At 51.0% G+C, this 20,273-nt stretch overlaps 10 protein-coding genes and 1 non-coding gene across 11 annotated transcripts; 6 read left to right on the top strand and 5 right to left on the bottom strand.

Annotated features, from left to right (window-relative positions):
- Positions 1–48: 48 nt before the first annotated feature.
- Positions 49–1,542, top strand: AFUA_1G12280 (putative nucleoporin; the record flags this gene model as incomplete). Its single annotated transcript, XM_747503.2, has 3 exons — positions 49–658; positions 715–1,367; positions 1,435–1,542. The coding sequence occupies 3 exons, from the start codon at positions 49–51 to the stop codon at positions 1,540–1,542; spliced, it is 1,371 nt and encodes a 456-aa protein (XP_752596.2).
- Positions 1,543–1,969: 427 nt separating this feature from the next.
- Positions 1,970–2,303, bottom strand: AFUA_1G12270 (uncharacterized protein; the record flags this gene model as incomplete). The annotated part of the gene is made up of 2 exons (XM_747502.1): positions 1,970–2,196; positions 2,291–2,303. 2 exons carry the CDS (start codon positions 2,301–2,303, stop codon positions 1,970–1,972), a joined length of 240 nt encoding a protein of 79 aa, XP_752595.1.
- A 162-nt stretch (positions 2,304–2,465) lies between these two features.
- On the top strand, positions 2,466–4,616 carry AFUA_1G12260 (transcription factor SPN1). The gene is made up of 4 exons (XM_747501.3): positions 2,466–3,278; positions 3,345–3,427; positions 3,492–3,970; positions 4,034–4,616. The coding sequence occupies exons 1-4, from the start codon at positions 2,729–2,731 to the stop codon at positions 4,278–4,280; spliced, it is 1,359 nt and encodes a 452-aa protein (XP_752594.2). The 5' UTR covers positions 2,466–2,728; the 3' UTR covers positions 4,281–4,616.
- A 66-nt stretch (positions 4,617–4,682) lies between these two features.
- Positions 4,683–5,867, top strand: rcfB (HIG1 domain-containing protein; the record flags this gene model as incomplete). The annotated part of the gene is made up of 2 exons (XM_747500.2): positions 4,683–5,017; positions 5,102–5,867. The coding sequence occupies exons 1-2, from the start codon at positions 4,977–4,979 to the stop codon at positions 5,865–5,867; spliced, it is 807 nt and encodes a 268-aa protein (XP_752593.1). The 5' UTR covers positions 4,683–4,976.
- Positions 5,868–6,318: 451 nt separating this feature from the next.
- On the bottom strand, positions 6,319–8,987 carry AFUA_1G12240 (putative MFS peptide transporter; the record flags this gene model as incomplete). The annotated part of the gene is made up of 7 exons (XM_747499.3): positions 8,179–8,987; positions 8,016–8,129; positions 7,734–7,956; positions 7,308–7,679; positions 7,100–7,254; positions 6,624–7,049; positions 6,319–6,572 (listed from the first exon to the last, which is right to left on the bottom strand). The coding sequence occupies exons 1-7, from the start codon at positions 8,444–8,446 to the stop codon at positions 6,319–6,321; spliced, it is 1,812 nt and encodes a 603-aa protein (XP_752592.2). The 5' UTR covers positions 8,447–8,987.
- A 2,646-nt stretch (positions 8,988–11,633) lies between these two features.
- Positions 11,634–13,109, top strand: AFUA_1G12230 (ankyrin repeat protein; the record flags this gene model as incomplete). Its single annotated transcript, XM_747498.2, has 1 exon — positions 11,634–13,109. One exon carries the CDS (start codon positions 11,634–11,636, stop codon positions 13,107–13,109), a length of 1,476 nt encoding a protein of 491 aa, XP_752591.2.
- A 157-nt stretch (positions 13,110–13,266) lies between these two features.
- Positions 13,267–14,102, top strand: AFUA_1G12220 (uncharacterized protein; the record flags this gene model as incomplete). Its single annotated transcript, XM_747497.2, has 4 exons — positions 13,267–13,521; positions 13,587–13,871; positions 13,907–13,987; positions 14,043–14,102. The coding sequence occupies 4 exons, from the start codon at positions 13,267–13,269 to the stop codon at positions 14,100–14,102; spliced, it is 681 nt and encodes a 226-aa protein (XP_752590.2).
- An 829-nt stretch (positions 14,103–14,931) lies between these two features.
- AFUA_1G12210 (NADH:flavin oxidoreductase/NADH oxidase family protein) lies at positions 14,932–16,505 on the top strand (the record flags this gene model as incomplete). Its single annotated transcript, XM_747496.2, has 1 exon — positions 14,932–16,505. One exon carries the CDS (start codon positions 14,932–14,934, stop codon positions 16,264–16,266), a length of 1,335 nt encoding a protein of 444 aa, XP_752589.1. The 3' UTR covers positions 16,267–16,505.
- Positions 16,484–16,676, bottom strand: AFUA_1G12205. The gene has a single exon (XR_013344475.1). It is a non-coding gene; the product is annotated as an uncharacterized ncRNA (small nuclear RNA).
- Positions 16,677–16,697: 21 nt separating this feature from the next.
- AFUA_1G12200 (acyl-CoA thioesterase) lies at positions 16,698–18,752 on the bottom strand. The gene is made up of 2 exons (XM_747495.3): positions 18,288–18,752; positions 16,698–18,232 (listed from the first exon to the last, which is right to left on the bottom strand). Exons 1-2 carry the CDS (start codon positions 18,423–18,425, stop codon positions 17,327–17,329), a joined length of 1,044 nt encoding a protein of 347 aa, XP_752588.2. The 5' UTR covers positions 18,426–18,752; the 3' UTR covers positions 16,698–17,326.
- A 57-nt stretch (positions 18,753–18,809) lies between these two features.
- AFUA_1G12190 (uncharacterized protein) lies at positions 18,810–20,186 on the bottom strand. Its single transcript, XM_747494.3, has 2 exons — positions 19,753–20,186; positions 18,810–19,648 (listed from the first exon to the last, which is right to left on the bottom strand). Exons 1-2 carry the CDS (start codon positions 19,958–19,960, stop codon positions 18,876–18,878), a joined length of 981 nt encoding a protein of 326 aa, XP_752587.2. The 5' UTR covers positions 19,961–20,186; the 3' UTR covers positions 18,810–18,875.
- Between the last annotated feature and the right edge of the window lie 87 nt (positions 20,187–20,273).

The raw sequence follows: 20,273 nt of genomic DNA, 5'->3' as shown, positions 1-20,273 counted from the left end.
TTCTGTGTCTGAACCAGAGCGCAGCGCTTTTGTTCAACTTGTTCCGCCATGTCTCTCTTCGGAGGGCAATCCCAGTCAGGTGGTGGACTGTTTGGGTCCGCTACCGCAAATAAACCCAGTCCCTTTGGCGGATTCGGTTCGAGTACGACAGGAACACAGCAGAGCACCGGTGGTGGCTTATTTGGATCGACGCAAACTCAGCAGAGCTCTACAGGAGGTGGCCTCTTTGGATCCAATGCGGCATCGCAGCTGCAGCAACAACAGACTGGGGGAGGCTTGTTCGGATCTACAACGCAGCAGAAACCCCAGACAGGTGGTCTCTTTGGTGGCGCTTTAGGCCAGACACAACAGCAGCAGCAGCAGACGACAACCGGCGGTGGCGGGTTGTTTGGGTCAACGCTTGGGCAGCAGAAGCCACAAGGGGGCAGCCTGTTTGGAGGATTGGGGCAGCAGCAACAGCAACAGCAGCAGCCTCAGCAACAAGGAGGCGGGCTATTCGGAGGCCTGGGAGCTACAACACAACAACAGCAACAACCTCAGCAGCAGAGTTTGTTTGGTGGATCCGTCCTTGGAGGTCAACAGCAGCCTCAATTGGGGCAAACCACAACGCAGCAGCCGGGCTCTAGCCTGTGGTCACCAGGCCGTGCTGTTACAGGAGGTTCGTTTCGATGGCCAGATTGTGCAGATTAAAGCGGCAGGCTAACTCTACCACAGTACATCGAACTGTACCCATGCAAATCGAAATTGTCAAGAACAAATGGGACACCGGTAGTCGCGCGTCGCCGTTCAGAACTTATCTGTATAATCACGTCGGGGATCAGGCTCCCTTCTACCAGCCTACTGCTGAGGACGACGAGACGAAATGGGAAGAGGCCCTACGCGAAAGACCCGGCTCCGGATATGTGCCCGTCTTGGTGAGAGGGTTTTGGGAGCTCGGCAAGCGAGCGCAACGACAAAAGGATTTCCTCACAATGGCCCAGACCCGCCTCCATGAGATTAATAACTGTCTCACCGACCTGCTATCTCGCCACGACTTGAAGATATCCGTCAAGATCGCTGACTGCCGCCGGAAACATCTGGTTCTAAGCAAGCGCTGTCTCGCTTTGGCGGCGAAGACTCAAGTACTCAGGAACCGAGGGTATGCAATGGACGAGGCAGAGGAAGAGCTGAAGAAGAAGCTTGCGCAGCTGGAGCGATCTGTCTTTAATCCCTCGCTCAACGGGCGAGCCGAGGAAATCTGGGCCCGCATGTTGGCAATCCGAGAACACTCGAAACGTTTGCAGGCAGAAATGGAGAAGGCGGGCGCTTCAACGGCTGCTCAAGGTGAGGAGGAATTGGACGAGAACACCATGAAAACCGCAAAGAAGGTTTGTCTGCCCCTTCAGATCGCACTGCATTCAAGCGTCCCTGTAGCCATTTTGCTAATTCCCCCAGATCTTGGATGATTATCACGCACAAATCACACATCTGCAAAAGGAATTGGAATCGGTTAAAAAGGACTTTGAAGAGGCCCAGAAGCTTCCGGGAACGGCGGATCATTGAGATAGATAGATTAACGTGATCAAGCGAGCAATGTAATATTTGGCACATGGCGTTTCATCCTCGATTCTGTACTGGTTTATGTCATGGAGCAACCGATTTATATGGAGCGGATATCCTGCATCGATCTCAGTTGGCCCTAATCTACATCATCCTATCCAATGCGGTTGAACAGAAGCTTTTACTTTTTCAGTTTGATTTCTTTATACCCGGTAAACCCAGAAATACCCATGTACAATAGTAATACATTATGCGTGGAGTTCAAGCAAGACTAATCTCCACCATAGCCATCGTCGTAAACGAGTTGAACGAGCTATCCAACGACATGGAATAACTGACATTTAGAGGAACTTCTTGACAAAATCGACGGCGAAAGGAGCTGATACAATGACCGGTTAGCTCCTGCGGCACCTTCAGATAGGAAATATCTTCATGGGCACTCACAAAGGTAGAGAAGGATACCGCCGGTGATAGCAGCGCGGACGGTCTGGCTGGCCTGAGCCTCAGCAGCCTGTAGGGTTGCAGTTAGCATACATGCATGCGACAACATATACGACGAGGTCGTCTCGAGCAAGGCGCATGGCAGCGCCAGAGGCGGTTCGAAGGGGATAAGAGGGAGATTTACTCTAAGCTCCTCCTTGGAAAGCTGTTCTTGACCTGGAGCCAGAATGTTGTTAGCTTACGGCTCAAAGCTGGGCAGGACTCAAGTTGACATATTATTTCGAGGCGTAAAGATGTAGTAGTGACTTACCGGGAGCAAACATTGTGATCTGAGTCTTTTGTGTATAAAGGAGACTATGCTGAGAGATAGAGTGTTATACTTGTATCCGGAGTCAGAAGAATCGATATGCCAACTGCAGAGTCGAAATGGTGACGCACGGACCACCTAGCAGAGGCGGAATTTCTGCTGTTGCTGTTTCTGCTGCGATGTCTCCACGAGGCCAGTAATACCAGCCTCCGATCTTTCACTTTCTCTTCTCTCATCTAAATATTCTGCTACATCTGCTCGTTAAACATTGTACTCAGAATATACGTTCTCGACGCTTGTTTTCGTTACTGCTCCGTTACTTCGCCCTCACCACCAAAGAAATCGTGGTCAAAAGCGGAGCCGCATCGGGCGCTCCGATACCTCCTCTGGTATCAACACATTAACACATTTAGTCTACAATCATCAACGATAATACACAACATGTCCGACAGCCCAGAAATGCAGCCCGCATCGCCGAGCGATGTGGTCTCCACCCACGAGTTCCAGAGAGACCTGCCTGAGGAACCAGAGAATGCCCCGACTCCTGGCGGCGATGAGGACCACAACGAGGAAGCACCTGAAGAGGGAGCAGCATCAGCAACGCCAGCGGCAGAGTCGGTAGCCGAAACCCATGAAGACGATCCGGCCGACAAAGAAGACGCGGGAGTCGATTCTGACGAGGAGTCTATTCTTTCTGAAGTGGATGAGGCGCAGTTTGAAGACTTTGACCCTGAAAATGTCGACATCGAAGATCGTCCGCAGCTTGCGATCGACGAGGATAACCTCAAGTTGATCGGTCGGCACAAGCGCAAGCGGACCGAGGAAGATGGTCAACAGGTAAAGCGGAAGAGGGAAGGGCGCAGAGAGAAGAAGAACCGTCGGAGGGATATGGAAGAAGGTCTTGATGAGGGCGAAGATAAGTCCCGTCGCAGAGATCGAAAGAAGAGGGACGCCACTCCCGAAGATGAGGAGTTGCTGGACCCTGCTACGCGTATGTCGTCTTAGGTATCTTGAAGGTGAAAGGGTGAAACACACAACTGACATTATGGACGTATAGGTCGTCGTCGAGCTCTTGATCGTGCTATGGATGAGGCTTTGAAGAAACCCACAAAGAGACGCTTCCGCAAGGCAGATGGCATTGTATGTTTATACAACTCGCATTACAAACTCGGGCTATGTTAGTGGTAGCTAACTGAGTATGCAGGATCTGGAGCAAATGGCCGATGCTGAAATCGAGGACATGCGCAAGCGAATGACACATGCTGCCCAGATGGACGCCAACAATCGCCGCGAAGGCCGTCCTGCCATGCACAAGCTGAAGATGTTGCCGGAGGTGGTCTCGCTCCTGAACCGTAACCAATACGTCAACAGTCTCGTCGATCCTGAAATCAATCTTCTCGAAGCTGTCAAATTCTTCCTTGAGCCCCTCGACGATGGATCGCTGCCTGCCTACAACATCCAACGCGATTTGATGACCGCATTGAGCAAACTCCCCATCAACAAGGAGACATTAATCGCCAGTGGAATTGGCAAAGTAATTGTGTTTTATACCAAGAGCAAGCGTCCCGAGCCTGGCATCAAACGTATGGCCGAGCGGCTGCTTGCGGAATGGACCCGTCCCATCTTACAACGGAGCGACGACTACTCGAAGCGGGTCTACCAGGAGGCTGAATATGATCCCAGGTATGATATTCTTCTGTCCTCGTTCGTAGTCATTGCGAGTCCGCATGCTCACAAGTACTACAGGAAACTCACCACACGAACAACATCTGCTCAGGCGAGCGTGGCAGAAGCTCGTTCTCGAGAACTCCTTCCTCCCCGGTTGGCGAACCGTGCTCGCCCCGAGATTACCCATACCAGTTACACCATTGTTCCCCGCCCGACTGTGGTGCAGGAGAGCAAGTTTGCACGTCCATTAGGAGCCAGCGGAGAGGATCGATTCCGGAGAATGCGGGCCCGACAGATCGCTGCGTCGAAGGGGTCGCGACGCTAAATTCGGAAGCAGATCCGTTAGCATCTCACCGTACGGAGTACTATTCTCTTTGTATCTGCTCTGGTCATTTTTATCGTAATCCCAGTACGCGCGTAGACGGTCGGAACGACGGGATTATCTTTCTCTGACACATTTTCTATTTTTCTGGCTACTGGTTTTATTTTCGCGGAACGGCGCCTCGGAATGGATTAGTTTATTGATTGCTTATTCTACTTTCAGTGTGCTCGAGAAGTTCCTTGGGTGGTGTCGGGTTCATAGGAATGCAGAATCATGCCATTAGGAGTTGGGGCACAAAGTAGAGCGTTTCATTGGTCCCGTACCCGATTAGCAGATTCTATTCTGGTGTGTCTCGTGCGAGAAGAAACTGCTGTGGGTGTTAATTAATCAGCGACTGCCTGGCAAGCTTGAAGGCGTTCCCGAGCAATCGCCGATCCGGCAGAGAAGCAGATCCCGCCCGCCTGTCGCAAGTTATCGTACGTCACCCGGCCTATGCTGCTCGGTCTTTGTCTTCACTCTGACCTCATTTTGCCCTCATCCGAAATTTTCCCTATTTTGAGTGGTGGCTCATCTATAATTATCTTCTCTCACTCCATCCTCGCCTCAACTCTGCATTTGATACATATAATCCTCCTGTGGTTTCGATCTGCTCAGTACATACATACCTATCATCCGCACTAAAACCCAAATCCCGTCACCATGAAGATCCTCAGCAAGGAAGAAGAAGACGCTCATTACAGGTAAGCACCCTCAACTTTCTTCTACGTGATCGCCTCCTCGAAAGATCAAACCAATTGAACAATTACTAACTTGAATTTCATCAGAGAGGTCCTCAAGGGCGGCACCGTCGGCGGCATAGTCGGTCTCATCGGCGGATTCGCAGGTGTGGTGGCCGCCTCCAAACGCTACGCCACCATCCGCAACCTCACCCTCCCCATGAAATCCTTCCTGGTCACCTCCTCGGGAACCTTCTTCGGTATCATCGCGGCCGACCACGCCTCACGCTCCTTTGAAGCCTCCCGCAACGCCGAGCGCCAATGGTACGAGTCCCGCGAGGAGCGCCTCCGCCAGGAGGAGCTGGCGGGGATGAGCTTCATCGACCGCACGATGGCCTTTGCGCGCCGCGAGAAGTACAAGATCGTCGGCGCCACGTGGGTGGCTAGCATGATTGGCTCGTTTGCCATGGTGAGCCGCAACCCGTACCTGACCGGTTCGCAGAAGATCGTGCAGGCGCGTGTGTATGCGCAGGGCCTAACCCTCGCTGTGCTGGTTGCGTCGGCGGCGTTTGAGATCTCGGATCAGAGGAAGGGTAAGGGGTTGCTAGATGCGGCGAAGAAGGGGAAGAAGGCTGCGGGCGAGAAGGAGGCGGCGCCGACTCAGACTCCGACCCCTGCTGCGGCGCATGATCCTCAGAGTGGCGATCTGTGGAAAGATATGGTTGCTGCTGAGGAGGAGCGGTTGAAGCAGAAGCATCAGCCGCTGTATGAGAAGCCTCATGAGCATCAAGACGATGCGAGTGCGCAGGCTGCGCCGGCGCCGACGGAAAAGCACGAGGAGAAGGAGGAGAAGGAGGAGAAGGAGAAGAAGTGAACTTGTCCCTCGTGGATTTCTGTTTGGTGGAGCTACGTGAAGCGTGGGGTCCTTGTCGTTCTTTCAGTCGGGTAGACTTCCTGTCCTGCTTTGTTTTCTTCTTCTTTGCATCTTGTGTCGGGATATGGCGTCTAGATTTACAAAACTTCCCATGTTTGATACATGGTCGTGTATAATGGTGATGTACAGCATATGCTCAGTCAATCTCATCTCTTTCAGTCTTTTCTTTTTCACTTTCCATCGATGTTCAGGCTACGAATGATGTCCAAGTCAAGATGACACTGTTCTATGCAATCGAGTGTTCGACATAAAAGGTCATTACATTTCATTATTTCGCATGTCCTGCATAACTAGTAGATGTACATACCAAGTCGGTAGTACAATTAGACGAAGCCCCCAACTCCACACTGGCATTCCTCCCTTCAATCAAACTCCGGAAGCCAAGTAGCGTCTACGGCTCCGGGTCAATCTTTTCATCTCGAGCACCAGGGTTAGTACCCAAGTACGCCGAAGCCTCGAGATTGTTGAGTCGGTCCTCCTCCTTGTCCAGCGAATAGTGGGTTAGGTAAAAGAGGTTACCAGCAACAAACGCCAGAACAGCCACGAATCCATAGTTCCAGATCAGGAGCGGATCAGTGGACAACGCCGTAAGTCCTTGCTGGATTGCAGACGAGATGGCGTTCATGAAGAGGTAAATCGATTGGACTGTAGACAACTTAGTGATGGAGCTGGTCACTTATCTGAGCGACGACGTACCTAAACTCTTCATGTTCTTGGGAGCCTTCGTGAATGCGTACTCATAGCCCGTGATGGAAGTGAAGATCTCCGAGAAGGCGATCAGGACATACGGCAGAGTCTGAACCCACACGTTGATTGGTGCCGGTTTGTCACAGTCGCTGGGGTGGTCGCCACATGGGCTCATCTTGTAGATGTAGTATTGCGTGACGGCAGCCGCTATCATGGACATGGAGGCAAGGAAGTAGCCAACATAAATCCTCTTGAGCGGGGTGAAGTTGAATCCCATCCTGCGGATGCCGGGGTAGATGAACTGATCCATGATTGGAATGAAGATGATTAATGCAAGAGGGTCCAGGTTATTGATCAAGTCGTTAGGGACACCGTTCAGCTGCATTGTGGCTGCCTGCGAGGTCAGATTGTTGGTCATCTGCCCATAGGCCAACCCTATCATCTCGGTAAGTTTTGTTCACGACGTTTGTGATATGGACACATACAGTAGACAGGATACCAGAGAAAGACAGCACACGCTTTGACAGCTCTGCGTACTTCATCGACCCATTGGTCATCAAATGTCATCCACTCTGGCTTATTTTGAACCCTGCTGGGCTTCACTCTCTCCCAGAAGTCAGGAGACTGGCAATTCCGCACGCTACAAGGGGAGTCAGTACGAAGAAAACTCGACATGGAGTGAGGAGCACTAACAATCGCACTGGATTCCACGACCAGCGGCCTTGGAGAGCAAAAGCCCAGAGCTTGAATGCTTTCGCGGAAACCGAGCCGGTAGCGGGTGTGACCTCGTACTTGTTGCGGCATGCAAAGATCACAGCAGGGCAGAACGCAAACATGATGGTTGGGAGAAGAAATGCAAGCCAGAATCCCACGTATTTCTCGGCATACACCATGGCGATTGAGCCAACCAAGGCGCCGACGTTAATCATGAAGTAGAAGTACAGGAAAATCCGAGTGATCGTCTGAGCAGGGTCCACAATGACACGCTCGCCTGTCTTGGGTATCACCTTGATGAAGGACCTTGTTTCCTTGTGCTGTTCAGCTATCAGAGGGGCAATGTTTGACCTGTTGCATACGTGTTAGGGCACCATCTACATCAAGGGAGATGGGTATCAGTACTTGAAACCTCCGACACCAATTCCAAAGATGACCAAACCGACGGCGAAGCATCCCAGAGCGCCATGTGGATGAGCGATAACAGATGGCAAGGCGGAAATAATCAGAATTATGTGTCCAACCATCGCGAAGGCGATGGAAACCTGAATCGTCTTCAGCCGTCCCCAGAACTCGTCGGCAATGTAAGCACCCAGAATAGGCATCAAATAACACCAGAATGTGTTGACTATGGCAAGTGTCAGGCATACACTGACGACAAAAAAAATGTAGAGACAAGGAACTCACAAGTTGTCAGGCCAGTAGACGCTCTTTGACCCATGCCTAGGGCGCCAGACTGTCCACTGTGACCGGCTCCAGTGCTCGAACCATCGGGGAGAGGCTGCTGAATGAAGTTGACAACTGCAAAAAGGTGAGCTTTCTCCATTAGGCAGAAGGGCTCACTACGTACAGACAGCAGTGGTTCCATAGTAGGAGAAACGCTCGCAGAGTTCGACAAAGGCGATCGTGTACGCAGTCCAATGAACCTTGCCAGCGACGCGACGAAGAGTGTGTTCTTCCTCTTCAGTTGGAATTTCACGACCTTGATCATCAAGTCTACGAGCTGTAGCAACCACCCTAGTCTCGTGTTCTTTCACTGGGACGACCTCCAGAGACTGCTTGGGGGCGTGAGCCTGAGCCACGGCCACCAAGTCTGCAGCGTCGACAGGATCGCTCATGACTGCAAGTGGCTGATACAAGACTCAGAGACTGTCGAGAGGAGGACGGAAGAAGTCGAGATGAAACGGAAGGAAAGGGAAGGGGAAGGGTTCGCACGGGGAAGAGAAAAGACAGCAAACATGCGCAGGGGAGAGTGAAGCATAAATAAGAGACGGAGTGGGAAGAGCAGAGACAAACGCGGAGTGAGGGGAGGAGAGAAGAAGAAGGGTAGGAATAACAATATCGCACACCAGGCCAGGTGTCTATCGCTGGTCCAGTACTCTACCATCTTTCACTGTCTATATGTCACACTTCAACTAACCAGTTCCAGTTTGGCCAATTGAACCCAGCACCAAAGGGCCTGTTCGTCGCCTCTTGACTGATCTAATGGTAAATGATTCCATTCAATCCCCTGCGATAGGAGAGTCTCCGATGGGCGGGCATTTCAGACCGTCCTCGACTGGCTAGGTATTCTCGGAGATATTGTGCAGGCTGGGAATGCAACTGGCTACTTGGTATCACAAAGTTTGTGAGACTTACGAATGGTTATCCGCCCCCTGCTGCTCATGCGAATGAGGTATCAGCGTCACTCTGGATGAGTGCAGTTGAAAGTGATCCTTATCCTTGAACCCCATGGCAGTGGTGGCACATGTTTCTGTAAGTTATTGGCCCTCGTGGGCTTCCGTCCGCCGCTTCCAACACGACCGATGCTGACTATTGGATACGCATTGCGACCCTGGACGGCCCCACGAAACTCAATTGGATTTCGAGGACAGGTAAAATAAATATTGAGTGACCAGAGGGGTTATCGTTCCTTGTTAGTCCCTCCAAATGATATCCTCAGCAACCAATGACTGCATCGTCGCAGACCGTGAATACTGTAGGTGGAGTGACGGACATGGCAAAAGCCAATTACCCTTGGCATTCGGCAAGAGTACCAAGCTTAGCCTTGGACTCGGACGTCCAGGCACTAAAACTTCCTCGTTCAGGCTGGTGCGTCTTAGTCGCAGACAAAGGGGGGGAATATGCGAAGGCACAGTACTCCGTAGCTAACTAGTTCCCCCCGCGCGAGCCCTCAGTTTTCGCCGATCTGCCCTCGACACTCGACACACAGGGACATTACTCGCCCCCATCGATCAAACATAGCATATTCCCCTCCGAATCCCTGTTCGGCGATTTGCTCCGCGCCGCATGTCTTTCGACATAGGTTGGGAAGAGCTACGTGATTGCATGAAGATCCAAGCAGATGCGGAATAACGAAGCTCTCCTGACACTGTTCTATCTACATGCCAAAAAGGGAATGTGATAATGTACCACCTCCAGGGGTCATAGGCCAGCCAATATGTGGTAACATGTAGTTTTGGTGAGGTTACATTGTACTTGAAACCTTCAAGATACTGGCCTGTTCAGGTCTTCCTGACTGGTCCGCTTATAAACGGGGTATCCGTACCACCAAGAACAAGTGAACGGGCTGAAAGGTACATTCAAGGTTAATAACTGAGTTGCAAATGACAACCAATACAGAGTTTTGACACGGAATCCGAAGTTGGCAGCTGGTGAGTGCGGTGGACATGCTTCAAATCACGCGATATCGCACCACAGGTACACTGATAACGCCAAGTAAAGCGGCCAGTAATAAGGTTTGCCGGCTTCAGGAGGCCCAGGCGGAGCTACATAGGTAGGTAGCAACGCGAAGCCTTTACCAAGCCATCTAGCTCCTTCGGCAGTGGAGCTTGCACTTGTCCAGCTCAAGCAGGAATTCCTTGTCATCCTGACAGTTAGTCCTCCCAAGTTGCAACCTCGGACAGCCCGAGCCACGAGACTATGCAATAAGCTTGTGGAATGTGTGGGTCTTATCTCCCAACTTTTAGAATAAGACCGTCCTTGCCCACAATAGTCCTATCTTTCCATAGAGCGGTTGCGATAACAAGTACTCGAAATCGCCGATCGGGAGGATTGCAAAGCTGGAGCCATGTGCAATCGGATGGACATCATGTGAGACTATTATTTGTGGTTGTAATAAATGATATCACAACGAGGAAGATCAAACAACAGAGTTGAATGGCATAAAGAGACAGCTGTGTTGATGCGGAGATAACCTATCCACGATAAGCCAGAATATATTACAACATCGGCTACAGACGGGCACTATCTTACTCTTGAGACAACCTCTATGGTCATCGTTGAGTTAAAAATCGGCGCAAGCTCTTTGAATATTAGCTTCTGAGTGATGCTATATCTATTGATCTGCCACATTGTTGGATACCGGAAAGAATAGTGGCTAACTAGACCCAGGCTTCTCTGGGTTTTAGCAACCTCCCGGGTATAGCTTTCTCAGACGCACATTTTTGGAAGACTGAAATATGTTATGGAAGGCCAGTCACCCAAGGGCATCCGTACTCCCGAGCATTGACTGCTGCTCCCTATCCTCCCATGCATCTCGCTGTTTAGCAATGATACTTTCTGGCTTCACTGCGAAAGGTGCAAACACTTGGGGAGCCCCCGTCCAAGGGATGGACTCTCTTCCCAGTTCGCATCACCTTACTGGTACTGTCTAAGTCATTCTTTACTCTAGAGGACCTGCAATCTCTCTCGAATAAAGCACGTATTCGCGCGCATATACCAGTGTTACTCCTTCTGTGATCGCTAGTGGAGCCGTAGATTCACCGGAAGGAGGAATCTTATTAACGAAACATAGCCGTAATATCCTCAAGAGCACACGCTTTATTTAACTAATCCAAGCAACAATATACATCGCAAAGTGTTTGCTTAACCCGACACTTCAGACTCCCGCAGGTGGTTCATAAAAGTCACATGGCTCTGAATTCCTGTTCGTCGGTGCCTACTCCGTACGTCCTACAACCCCATCGGAAGCACAACCCAACCAAGCCCCATATCGCTCTATTTGATTGTTTCAGTATGAAAAAGGAGTCTGGGCTCCTTGAAGATTTATGCAGCCATTGTTTGTAACTCGAAGCGCTGCAGCTTCAGAATCACTTGCAGACAGAGCGGCCAAGAGTCTAAATTAGCAGCAAGACTTGTGCATAAGTGCCGTCTGCGTAACCAATAAGCCACGCTGCAAACATGGAGGCTGAGCAAGACCCTTCAACCCCGTTTTCTGCCAAAGAAAACGGATGGCAGTACAGGAGCTTAATCCACCGAATCCTTATCTTCTCACAGAACTTAGTCGGGCAAATATGAGGAACAATGGTGGTAGCGGCATCACATCTCGCCCTTAATGATGAGGAAATCCATCAGTTGATGCACGCTGCTCGATGCGGGGACATAGTCCAGCTTAGATCGCTTCTTTCTGGCGTATCCCCCGACATCAGAGACAGTACGGGCCGAACCGCCTTCTCCTGGGCGGCTTCATACGATTTGACCCAATCACCGGAGACATACAACAATTGCAACCTTGTGTTGCAATTCCTCCTCGATCGAGGAGCTAACCCCGATCTTGCGGATTACCATGGTGAAACACCGCTTCATTGGGCTGTTAAAGGGGGCGACTACCGCATGGTCGATTTGCTATTGCAGAAAAATGTCGAATCGGACTTGCCAGACTCGCGAAGCCGCACGCCATTGTCGAGGGCGGCAGAGCGAGGTTATGATCGGGTGGTGGAGGTCCTATTAACCAAAGGTAAAGCGGATGCGGACTACAAGGATGCACGAGGTCGGACGCCACTCTCGTGGGCTGCGGAGAATTGGCATCTGGAGACAGCAACCATTCTGGTGAATCATGGTGCCAGCGTGGACATTCATGATAGAGAGGGACAGCTACCCTTATGGTGGTTTATCAGTAACACAATCAAGCGAACAGCGATGGAGCAGCAGTATCAGCCCGGGAAAGGAGATTATCTTCAAAAATGGCTCACTCTATTGGGACCCAAGCACGGCGTCGAGCCTATGACGAAAGCTCGGAGGACATTCCTCTCCTGGGCTTGCGAGAAAGGCGATCAAGAACTTGTCAAGCATTTTTTGCAGACCGCCTGGGCTGACCCTAACTCCATCGACCGGTATAGGAAGACACCCTTGATCTACGCGCTAGAATGGAACCACTACGAGATCGCAGACATGCTGATCTCTGGGGTTAAGACGGGGACAATCTTAAAAAGGGATATTGTCTCCCTGCGCATCATGATCCAAGAAAGCCGTTCTCGTCTGCTCAAGCCCTTTCTCGAGAGATACAAGCCCAGCCTAGAACATGAGGACGAATACAACACGATTCCTCTTATGAGGATAGCGCTGCAGCAGGCCGATCGCGCAACGGTAGCAGTCCTCCTAGAGCACCGAGCCAGTATTCAAGGCCTTGAGAATGTGGACTGGTTCGGTCCTTGCAGCACCGTCAAGTCGTCGGCAGACTTGGTTTTCCTGAATGATATGCGCACGGGACACGGCCACAATGCGATCCCTTTGATGAAGATGGCCATCGAGGAGGGCGACCGTGCGGCAGTGGCGGCGTTATTGGATCAACGTGAAAGAATGCTCAGGATTAAAGAACAAGAAAACGATGATGACAGCGATATCGGACAGCGCAGCAGGGAGGTCACTGCAGTGGCTGTCGACATTGCGGTTGCCCGTAATGGAACCAAGACAGCACAATGGCTTATTCAAGGCGAATTGGAGGCGCATATCAGAAATATGCCGAAGACGGCAGACGAAACCCATCTGATGTACGTTTGATTCCATAGACCTCTTTCGTTCGCGGTTCTGACAAGACAGACTCTTCCGGGAGAATCAACTGTGGAAAACTTATCTGCAGGTAGGCCATTCGCCGAACGAGCTGAGGTTCTCTCTGGGGAACAAAAGCCCCTGCAGGACATTTACCTTGTCCATTCAAATGAATCTGAGAATGTCTCATACACTTCCTGGCGGTCACAACGAGGGGAACTTCCCCAGTTATCAGAATGGTACCTTCCGAACAATTGAATGGGCTGTCCTCGAAGTCCCTCCGAAGGCCATACATTACTTCAGTAATCTGCCATTCGGCTGGGTTCCTAAGAATGACTTGGAGTTCATTCAGCTATTCATGCAGACATGGAGAGAAGACTGGATGAATTTCTGTCGAGACGCCAGAAGTGTTCTGAGTCGCCTTGTATGTATATTCATGTTCTCGTTCGATGAGCCGTGCACTCTTGAGAAATGACGCTGACAAGCTAGCGCTCCCATCAACTGACCGCTCGAGGCAAAGATGACCTCTTAATCGACGCAGTTGCCGAGAATATGCAGCAGTGGACCCGACTTCAAGGGACACTAGAGGAACAGCTCAGCCAGGCGCGTCACTTTGTCTCACAATACCAACGCTACAGCGAAACTCGTCGGTTCAGTGAGCAAATGCATCAAACCATCGACGCCGCGGAGCGAGACATCCAAAATCAAGTGGATAAACTAGAACAGACCATGCGAGATCTCTTACAGATAGCAAGTTATATCACCCCCTTTCACGTCCAGCATCAGAACTGACGCTTTTGTCCGGGTAGGAGTTCGCCTGGGTCTCTATCAACGAAGCGCATCGTTCGACCAGCTTGGCAACGAGTTTGAAGCGGATCAGCTGGATTACTGTACGTGTGGCCGATCAGCCAGTCTTCCTGTGTCGTATACATTGACTGGTGACAGTTTGTCTTTCTCCCTCTTACATTCGCATCCGTAAGTTATCAGACATTGTCCCAGCTGTAGCTGTCTAATCCTCGCAGTCCCTGTTCGGAATGAACGTGGATTTACTGAAAGATGATCCATCCTGGAGATGGTACCCACTCGTTGGCGGTATATTGTTACTCTTGACAGTCATTGCATGGCTGTTGTCCAAGTTCACCAACGTAAGAATCCGTTGTCCGACATTGGGCGTACAAACTGCTGATGAGCTCCAGATTGAAATGTGGGCTGAACGCAAAGCAGAACTGATAATGAAAAGGTCCAGGCGACGGCGAGTCGACAAGGACATGTATCTGCTATGATCAGCGGTTTTCACTAGTTAACACTAGTTACGACTCCCTGATGCGAGGATACATTTTACACTACCGAACGAATCAGGAGTTGAATGGAGGTCTGTGGACGGCAATCCTCGGCTTCTCACCACCGTTGCACATCTCCTGCAAGTACCCAGAATACTCCGGACTCAGCCCACGTCCGCATCGTTGTACAACAAGCTATATGGTGAAATGTCAAGACAATTACAGATTTCTTTGATTTGTAATGACACATAAGAATAGAATCACGGAAAATTCTGGAGACAATCTTTCATCTTGGCCCTGTAGAGGCTGTGATGTCATGTTGATGTTCTCCAGTCACAAGCAGGTCCTGGCATCAACGGCGAAAGGATGCAAGTCCCGAGCCCATTTCTAGAGCAGATGTTTGAGCAATGCATCTATTGTCTGTGATTGCGATGTATATAAATAGTATGGACCAATGCAGGGCAACCCCTCTGTGCAAATATGCCAATCACACCACCACGCTTGGTCAACCTATATATCCCTGTAACCCTACAATCTCTTGGAGATAGACCAGGATGGCTTCTAGATACCACTCAGCTCCTGTCGATGTCGCCCCGCTGGGCAAGCCATTACAATTCAAAATTAGCAAACGCACGGCACCCAACAGGTTCTACAAAGCCGCCATGACCGAGCGGATGTCCTCCTGGTCACCCACCGATCTTAAGGCACGGGGTGTCCCCAGCCGGGAGTTGATCAATCTCTACAAGCGATGGGGTGAAGGCGGTTACGGACTCATATCTACTGGTAACATCATGATCGCTTACGACCAGCTGGAAGCCCCCGGCAACCCCATTATTGACCTGGAGAATCCCTTCCACGGGGAACGTTTCGACGCCTTCCGCGAGCTGGCCTCGCAAGCCAAGAGACATGGCAGCCTGATCATCGGCCAGGTCAGTCATCCGGGCCGGCAAACAGAGGAAAGACTCCAGCCCAACCCTGTCTCCGCCAGCGACGTTCAGCTCGACAAGGAGATCATGGGGATGCAATTTGCCAAGCCACACGCTGCGTCCAAGGACGAGATCACAGACTTCATCCGGCGGTGGACGCATGCCGCTGTGTACCTGCACAAGGCTGGCTATGATGGTATCCAGTTGCACGGCGCGCATGGGTACCTTCTCGCACAGTTTCTGTCGCAGACGACGAATCGCCGCACCGATGAGTACGGCGGGAGTCTGGAGAACCGCGCGCGGCTGATTGTGGAGATCGCGCAGTCTATTCGGAAGGAGCTACCTGCGTCGACTGGTTTCATCCTGGGCATCAAAATCAACTCGGTTGAGTTCCAAGCTGGAGGTTTCACCGCGGACGAAGCACGCGAGCTGTGCCAGATTTTAGAGGAGAACGAGTTTGATTTTGTCGAGTTGTCAGGGGGCACATATGAGTTTATTGCGTTTAGCCACAAGAGAGACTCCACCAAGCAGCGGGAGTCGTTCTTTTTGGAATTTGCATCCCTAATCACGCCAGCTCTGAGTAAGACGAAGAGCTATGTGACCGGTGGCTTGCGTACAGCGTCCGGTATGGTGGGCGCCTTGGAGACGGTGGATGGCGTTGGACTCGCTCGACCCGCATGCCAGGAGATCCGTTTGCCGCGTGACATCCTGGATGGCAAAGTGACCGCAGCCATCAACCCAAAGATTGACCAGCAGGATTTCGGAGTCACCAGCGTAGCAGCGGGTACGCAAATGAAGCAAGTGGGCAAGGATGAGCAGCCGATCGACTTGAGCGATGAAAAGAACGTGGAAATGTTCATGAAGCACCTCAGTGGATGGAGTCAGAGGATGCGAGAAGACGCGGCTACTATGAACCTGTACGGTTATGTCGATTTACCAAAGGGTGAAGCATATAGAGGATAGATCAGGTAGTCTTCGATATTAAGATTTAGAGGTACGGATTGTCAAACAGGCCATGGCAAAACAAATATGGAGTAGCTGAGGCAAACCATATCTACCAATCAACCTGAGGCACACGAGAACAAGCGAGCGAATGTCGCTAGCGCCGCACGGACCACCACAGTTTGGTATAAATATTCCTTCCACCCCCTGTCTCTTTATACTTTTTTTTTTTCTTTTCTCAGCTCTCTTTGCCTTTTGGCTTAGATCAAGTGTAGTATCTGTTCTTTTCAGTTTAATCTCTGAAAGTGTTCTAAGGAACACAACATTGATTAATCTCATTTTTGGATCTCGTGGCAAGGCCTCTGTGCTTGCGCATGCCTTGCCACACAGTGTCATTGGGCTTACACTACCCCCAATTGACGCGACCCTTTTCATCAATACGGCCGGCTTGACCGACTGGTTGGAGAAGAGGCTTCCAGAGACGTACATAGGCTGATGGTGGCAGACTGCAATTTGAATTTCTATTGTTACCCCAAAAAAGCTCTGTACCGACTTCTTTAGGAACGTCTCCAACGGCGCATCGTTCATACAGCAGATTCCACGCAAGCCTTTGAATACATCGCAAAGAACTACCTGAACCCAACCCCAGCGCCTGCGCTCTTTCTACCGACAGTATAGTTTGACCCAGAGCAACGGAGACTGAGCAGGTCAGGTACCCTAAACCTCCACTGGTGTGAAGCCAATTGCTAAGAACAGCGCTCAACAACCTGAGGTGAGCTGAAAACTACCAGCCACTCGGTCTCCTTAAAGGAAGTTGAAAGGATTAGATACCTGAAGTCCTGGCTATTCTATGGCCCTTAACTTCTTCCCTTTTTCGGAACTGATAAAGGCCAGGCGATATAAGGGAAATGATGAGTTCTACTCAAGCTTCTAATGTAATCCTCTGCGATGCCTGCCCATAAAAGGTTCCAGGGGGCCAATTCTCCTTAGCGCCAAATCCAACCTATATAACATGAATAAATATCTAGTAAACCAGGAAAAAAAAACACAACACCACCGCCCCCATTAGCTCATACACCAGCTAACGCTGCCACTCTTCGTACAGCTTAGCATCCATCGTTGAATATCCTTCTATGACTTTCAACCCACGTAGCCGTTCCTGCTCGATCCGCTCCCATGTCCACTCATTCGAATCCCACGACGCAGAGTTGCTCCTCTTTTCCGCCTCTAGCGATTTCGGTTCCGGCATGTCTTCCTCCCGCAACTTCAGCACTTCCCGCACTAAAGACCCGTCTACCCCCGAAGCACTAGCCGTGAGGCCCTCTCCGTTGACAGGTGTCCCCATGCCCGATGCCTCAGCCGAGGTAGTCACCTCAGGTGCGACAGAACCCTCCGGCCGCGGAGGCAGGAAGCCACTGGCCCGCAGGACTCTCTCCGGCGGCACGGTCAGCCGTCCCTTCTTGACGACGTACTTGCTCAGAGCAGTCGCGAAGAGCGTCTTCTCGCCGCCTTTCCGGCTTGCAGGCCGGAAAAAGAACGTCATAACGTACATCCACTTCTGATCCCAGGCGATAACCTTGGTCTCCATCTCGTACAACTCAAAGGGCTTGATCTCGCGCTTGAAGCTGCAGTAGACCGAGCCCAGGGCAACATAAATACCCTTGCGCTTGGGGGGCTTTGTGCCGTCCCGCTGACTGGCTTCTAGAAGCTCCACGTCGAGCTCCTTGCTCACAATCGAAGCTCCAGGGCTGTATAGACGGGTCACCAGGGCCGTGCGGGCCACGTCAAGGTCAGAAAAGTACGTGCTGTTGGACTTGTGCTGATTGTAATCCGTCTCCAGGATTGGAGCTCTGGATGAGATGCCGTACGACACGAATACCGGATGCGTCGGCTTCCCACTGTGAGTGACTAGCGGTGTCCCTTTGGGGAAATAGGGATCCTGGACACGCCATCGGATGTTTCCCCAAAAGTGATATAGAATACGGGCCTACTTGAATCAGACCCACTCTCCAGGAAGCTCAAGAGTGATCTGGAGTACTTACGTGCCAAACCAGCGGCATGTTCTTCAAGTTAATGATTGCTAGCAGCAGAGCTAGCGCCTTCCATGAGATTAGAGGTGAGATGGCTGAGAGCAGCTCGCGCACGCGTTGGGGGCACAGAGATGAAAGAGCGTTCGCCATGATTGCTTCAATCAAACAATCTAGTAAAATGAATTATAATAGAATTACTTTCGAAGGAAGCTTGGCTGGTGAGAGTTTATTAGATATGGAGTGAAATAAATGACTGCAACAATGCGGATGGCCGAGAAAGATCGACGTCATATATCAATGCCAGATTGATTAGAGCACGCGTTTCAGAGAGACAGAAGGAGTGGCCCTCATGATGCAAGGTATTAAAATGAGTGCAAAGTACGTCTTACGGATCTGCGGAAACTCGAGGAGTGACGATGACTGTTGAATCAACCAAATTGTTGGGAGCCGAGGTGTTGATAACAATCACGTGGGATTAGATAGCATCCGTAACAGATAAGCCGTGAAACGATGTTTGTTGCAATTGTGCTTCAGTATGTCTCCGATATTATTGGACGTCCAAGCTAAAATTAGATATTTAAGTGCTCCAATGGCAATGAATTAGAAAATTGCCATGCAATTAGGGGGGCTCGAAACACCTCGAGCACAGTTTAGCGGACTACTCGACACGAAGAAAGTCCACCTCCCCAACCTCTTACATGTCTCCGCCAAATCCTCCAAGTCAAACATTTCCCCAATCGGAATCCCCCATCCGGCCAGCAGATGATGATGTAGATCGTACTCAGGGTTCAAAGGTGGATACACCTCAAAGCTGACTGCGTCTGAAGCCACAGCTGCAAAGTGATTGTCCCACACGAAGCGCAGTACACGTTCACTTTGCTCGATCCCCGCATGGTTGGGCGTGGGCTGCTGGCTATATTTCTTCTTCTGTTGTGCGTCCATTGCATCCCACGTTCTGGTTAGACCAACACGAAGGAAGAAGATGTCGCCTTTCTTGAACTCGATTTTGCATTCACGCGCGATGGCCAGCACATCGTCTAATGATACGACGTGCTGGCTCAGCGCGTCAACACTAATCCCCTTCTTCTCCGCCCAGGACAGGTAATCAATGAGCACGCCACGGCCAGCGATGCCTTTCTTTGCCCAGTACCCGATTCCGATGCGGTTACTGTTTGGATCCTGAATCTCCTCAGCAGTGGTGCCGCCGTAGAACAGCTTCCGGTCCGCATTTTCGGGCGTTGGCGCAGGAGCGTTGTGATGCCGAAATCCGTCCCATTGGGAGGATTGCTGCGGGTTAAAATGATACTCATCATCAAAAGCGACACCCGGAGCAACCCATTGAACCCTGTGTTCGAACGCTTTGCGGCCGAATCCTGGCAGATATGTAAGTAAAAAGGATCTGACGTCAGAACTGAATTACAGATGGCGTGGCTCTGTACATGTCCATGGTCCTGCGAGGGAGGTCTCTAGCACATACCAGGAGGATCCAGCTTCTCTAAATCCCAGTTCAGGCAAACGCGCTCTCCCGTCTGAATCTGTGTCCGCGCCGCGTCGGCCACAATCTCCGGCGTTAAGAGCCGGAGCATTCCCAATCCTTCCTCTGCGGTCCCTGCTAGTGCGGGCCAGAACCGTCGCTTGTCAGGAAGATCATCATATTTTTCGGGTAGTTCGCTGATTCCTGACATGGCGCGTAAAAGCTAACGGAGCTTAGAGTAACTTCGGCTGTATAGGGAGATGTGCGCGATTGGCTTCGAGAGAGCAAGTACCGTAATTGAGCAGTGCCGATGATTTTGTTCACTCGGACAACTCGGACACGGGCCTGCTGAAAGAAAGATCGGTCGAGTCTTGCTGGATGGTTTCGACGCTTCGAAACGAGACCAAGGAAAGAACAAAAGCCAAACCTGGCAAAAGTGGTAGTGAGGCTGGCACAGTATCGGAGCAACTCCGTTCTGAGGGGAATGCAATCATACCCCACCAATGACGCTTATGGTACGAACA

This window comes from Aspergillus fumigatus, chromosome 1 (assembly GCF_000002655.1).
Source record: "Aspergillus fumigatus Af293 chromosome 1, whole genome shotgun sequence".
Taxonomy (NCBI): domain Eukaryota; kingdom Fungi; phylum Ascomycota; class Eurotiomycetes; order Eurotiales; family Aspergillaceae; genus Aspergillus; species Aspergillus fumigatus.
Note: the sequence above shows the minus strand (reverse complement) of the source record. Positions and strands in the feature narration are given on the sequence as shown.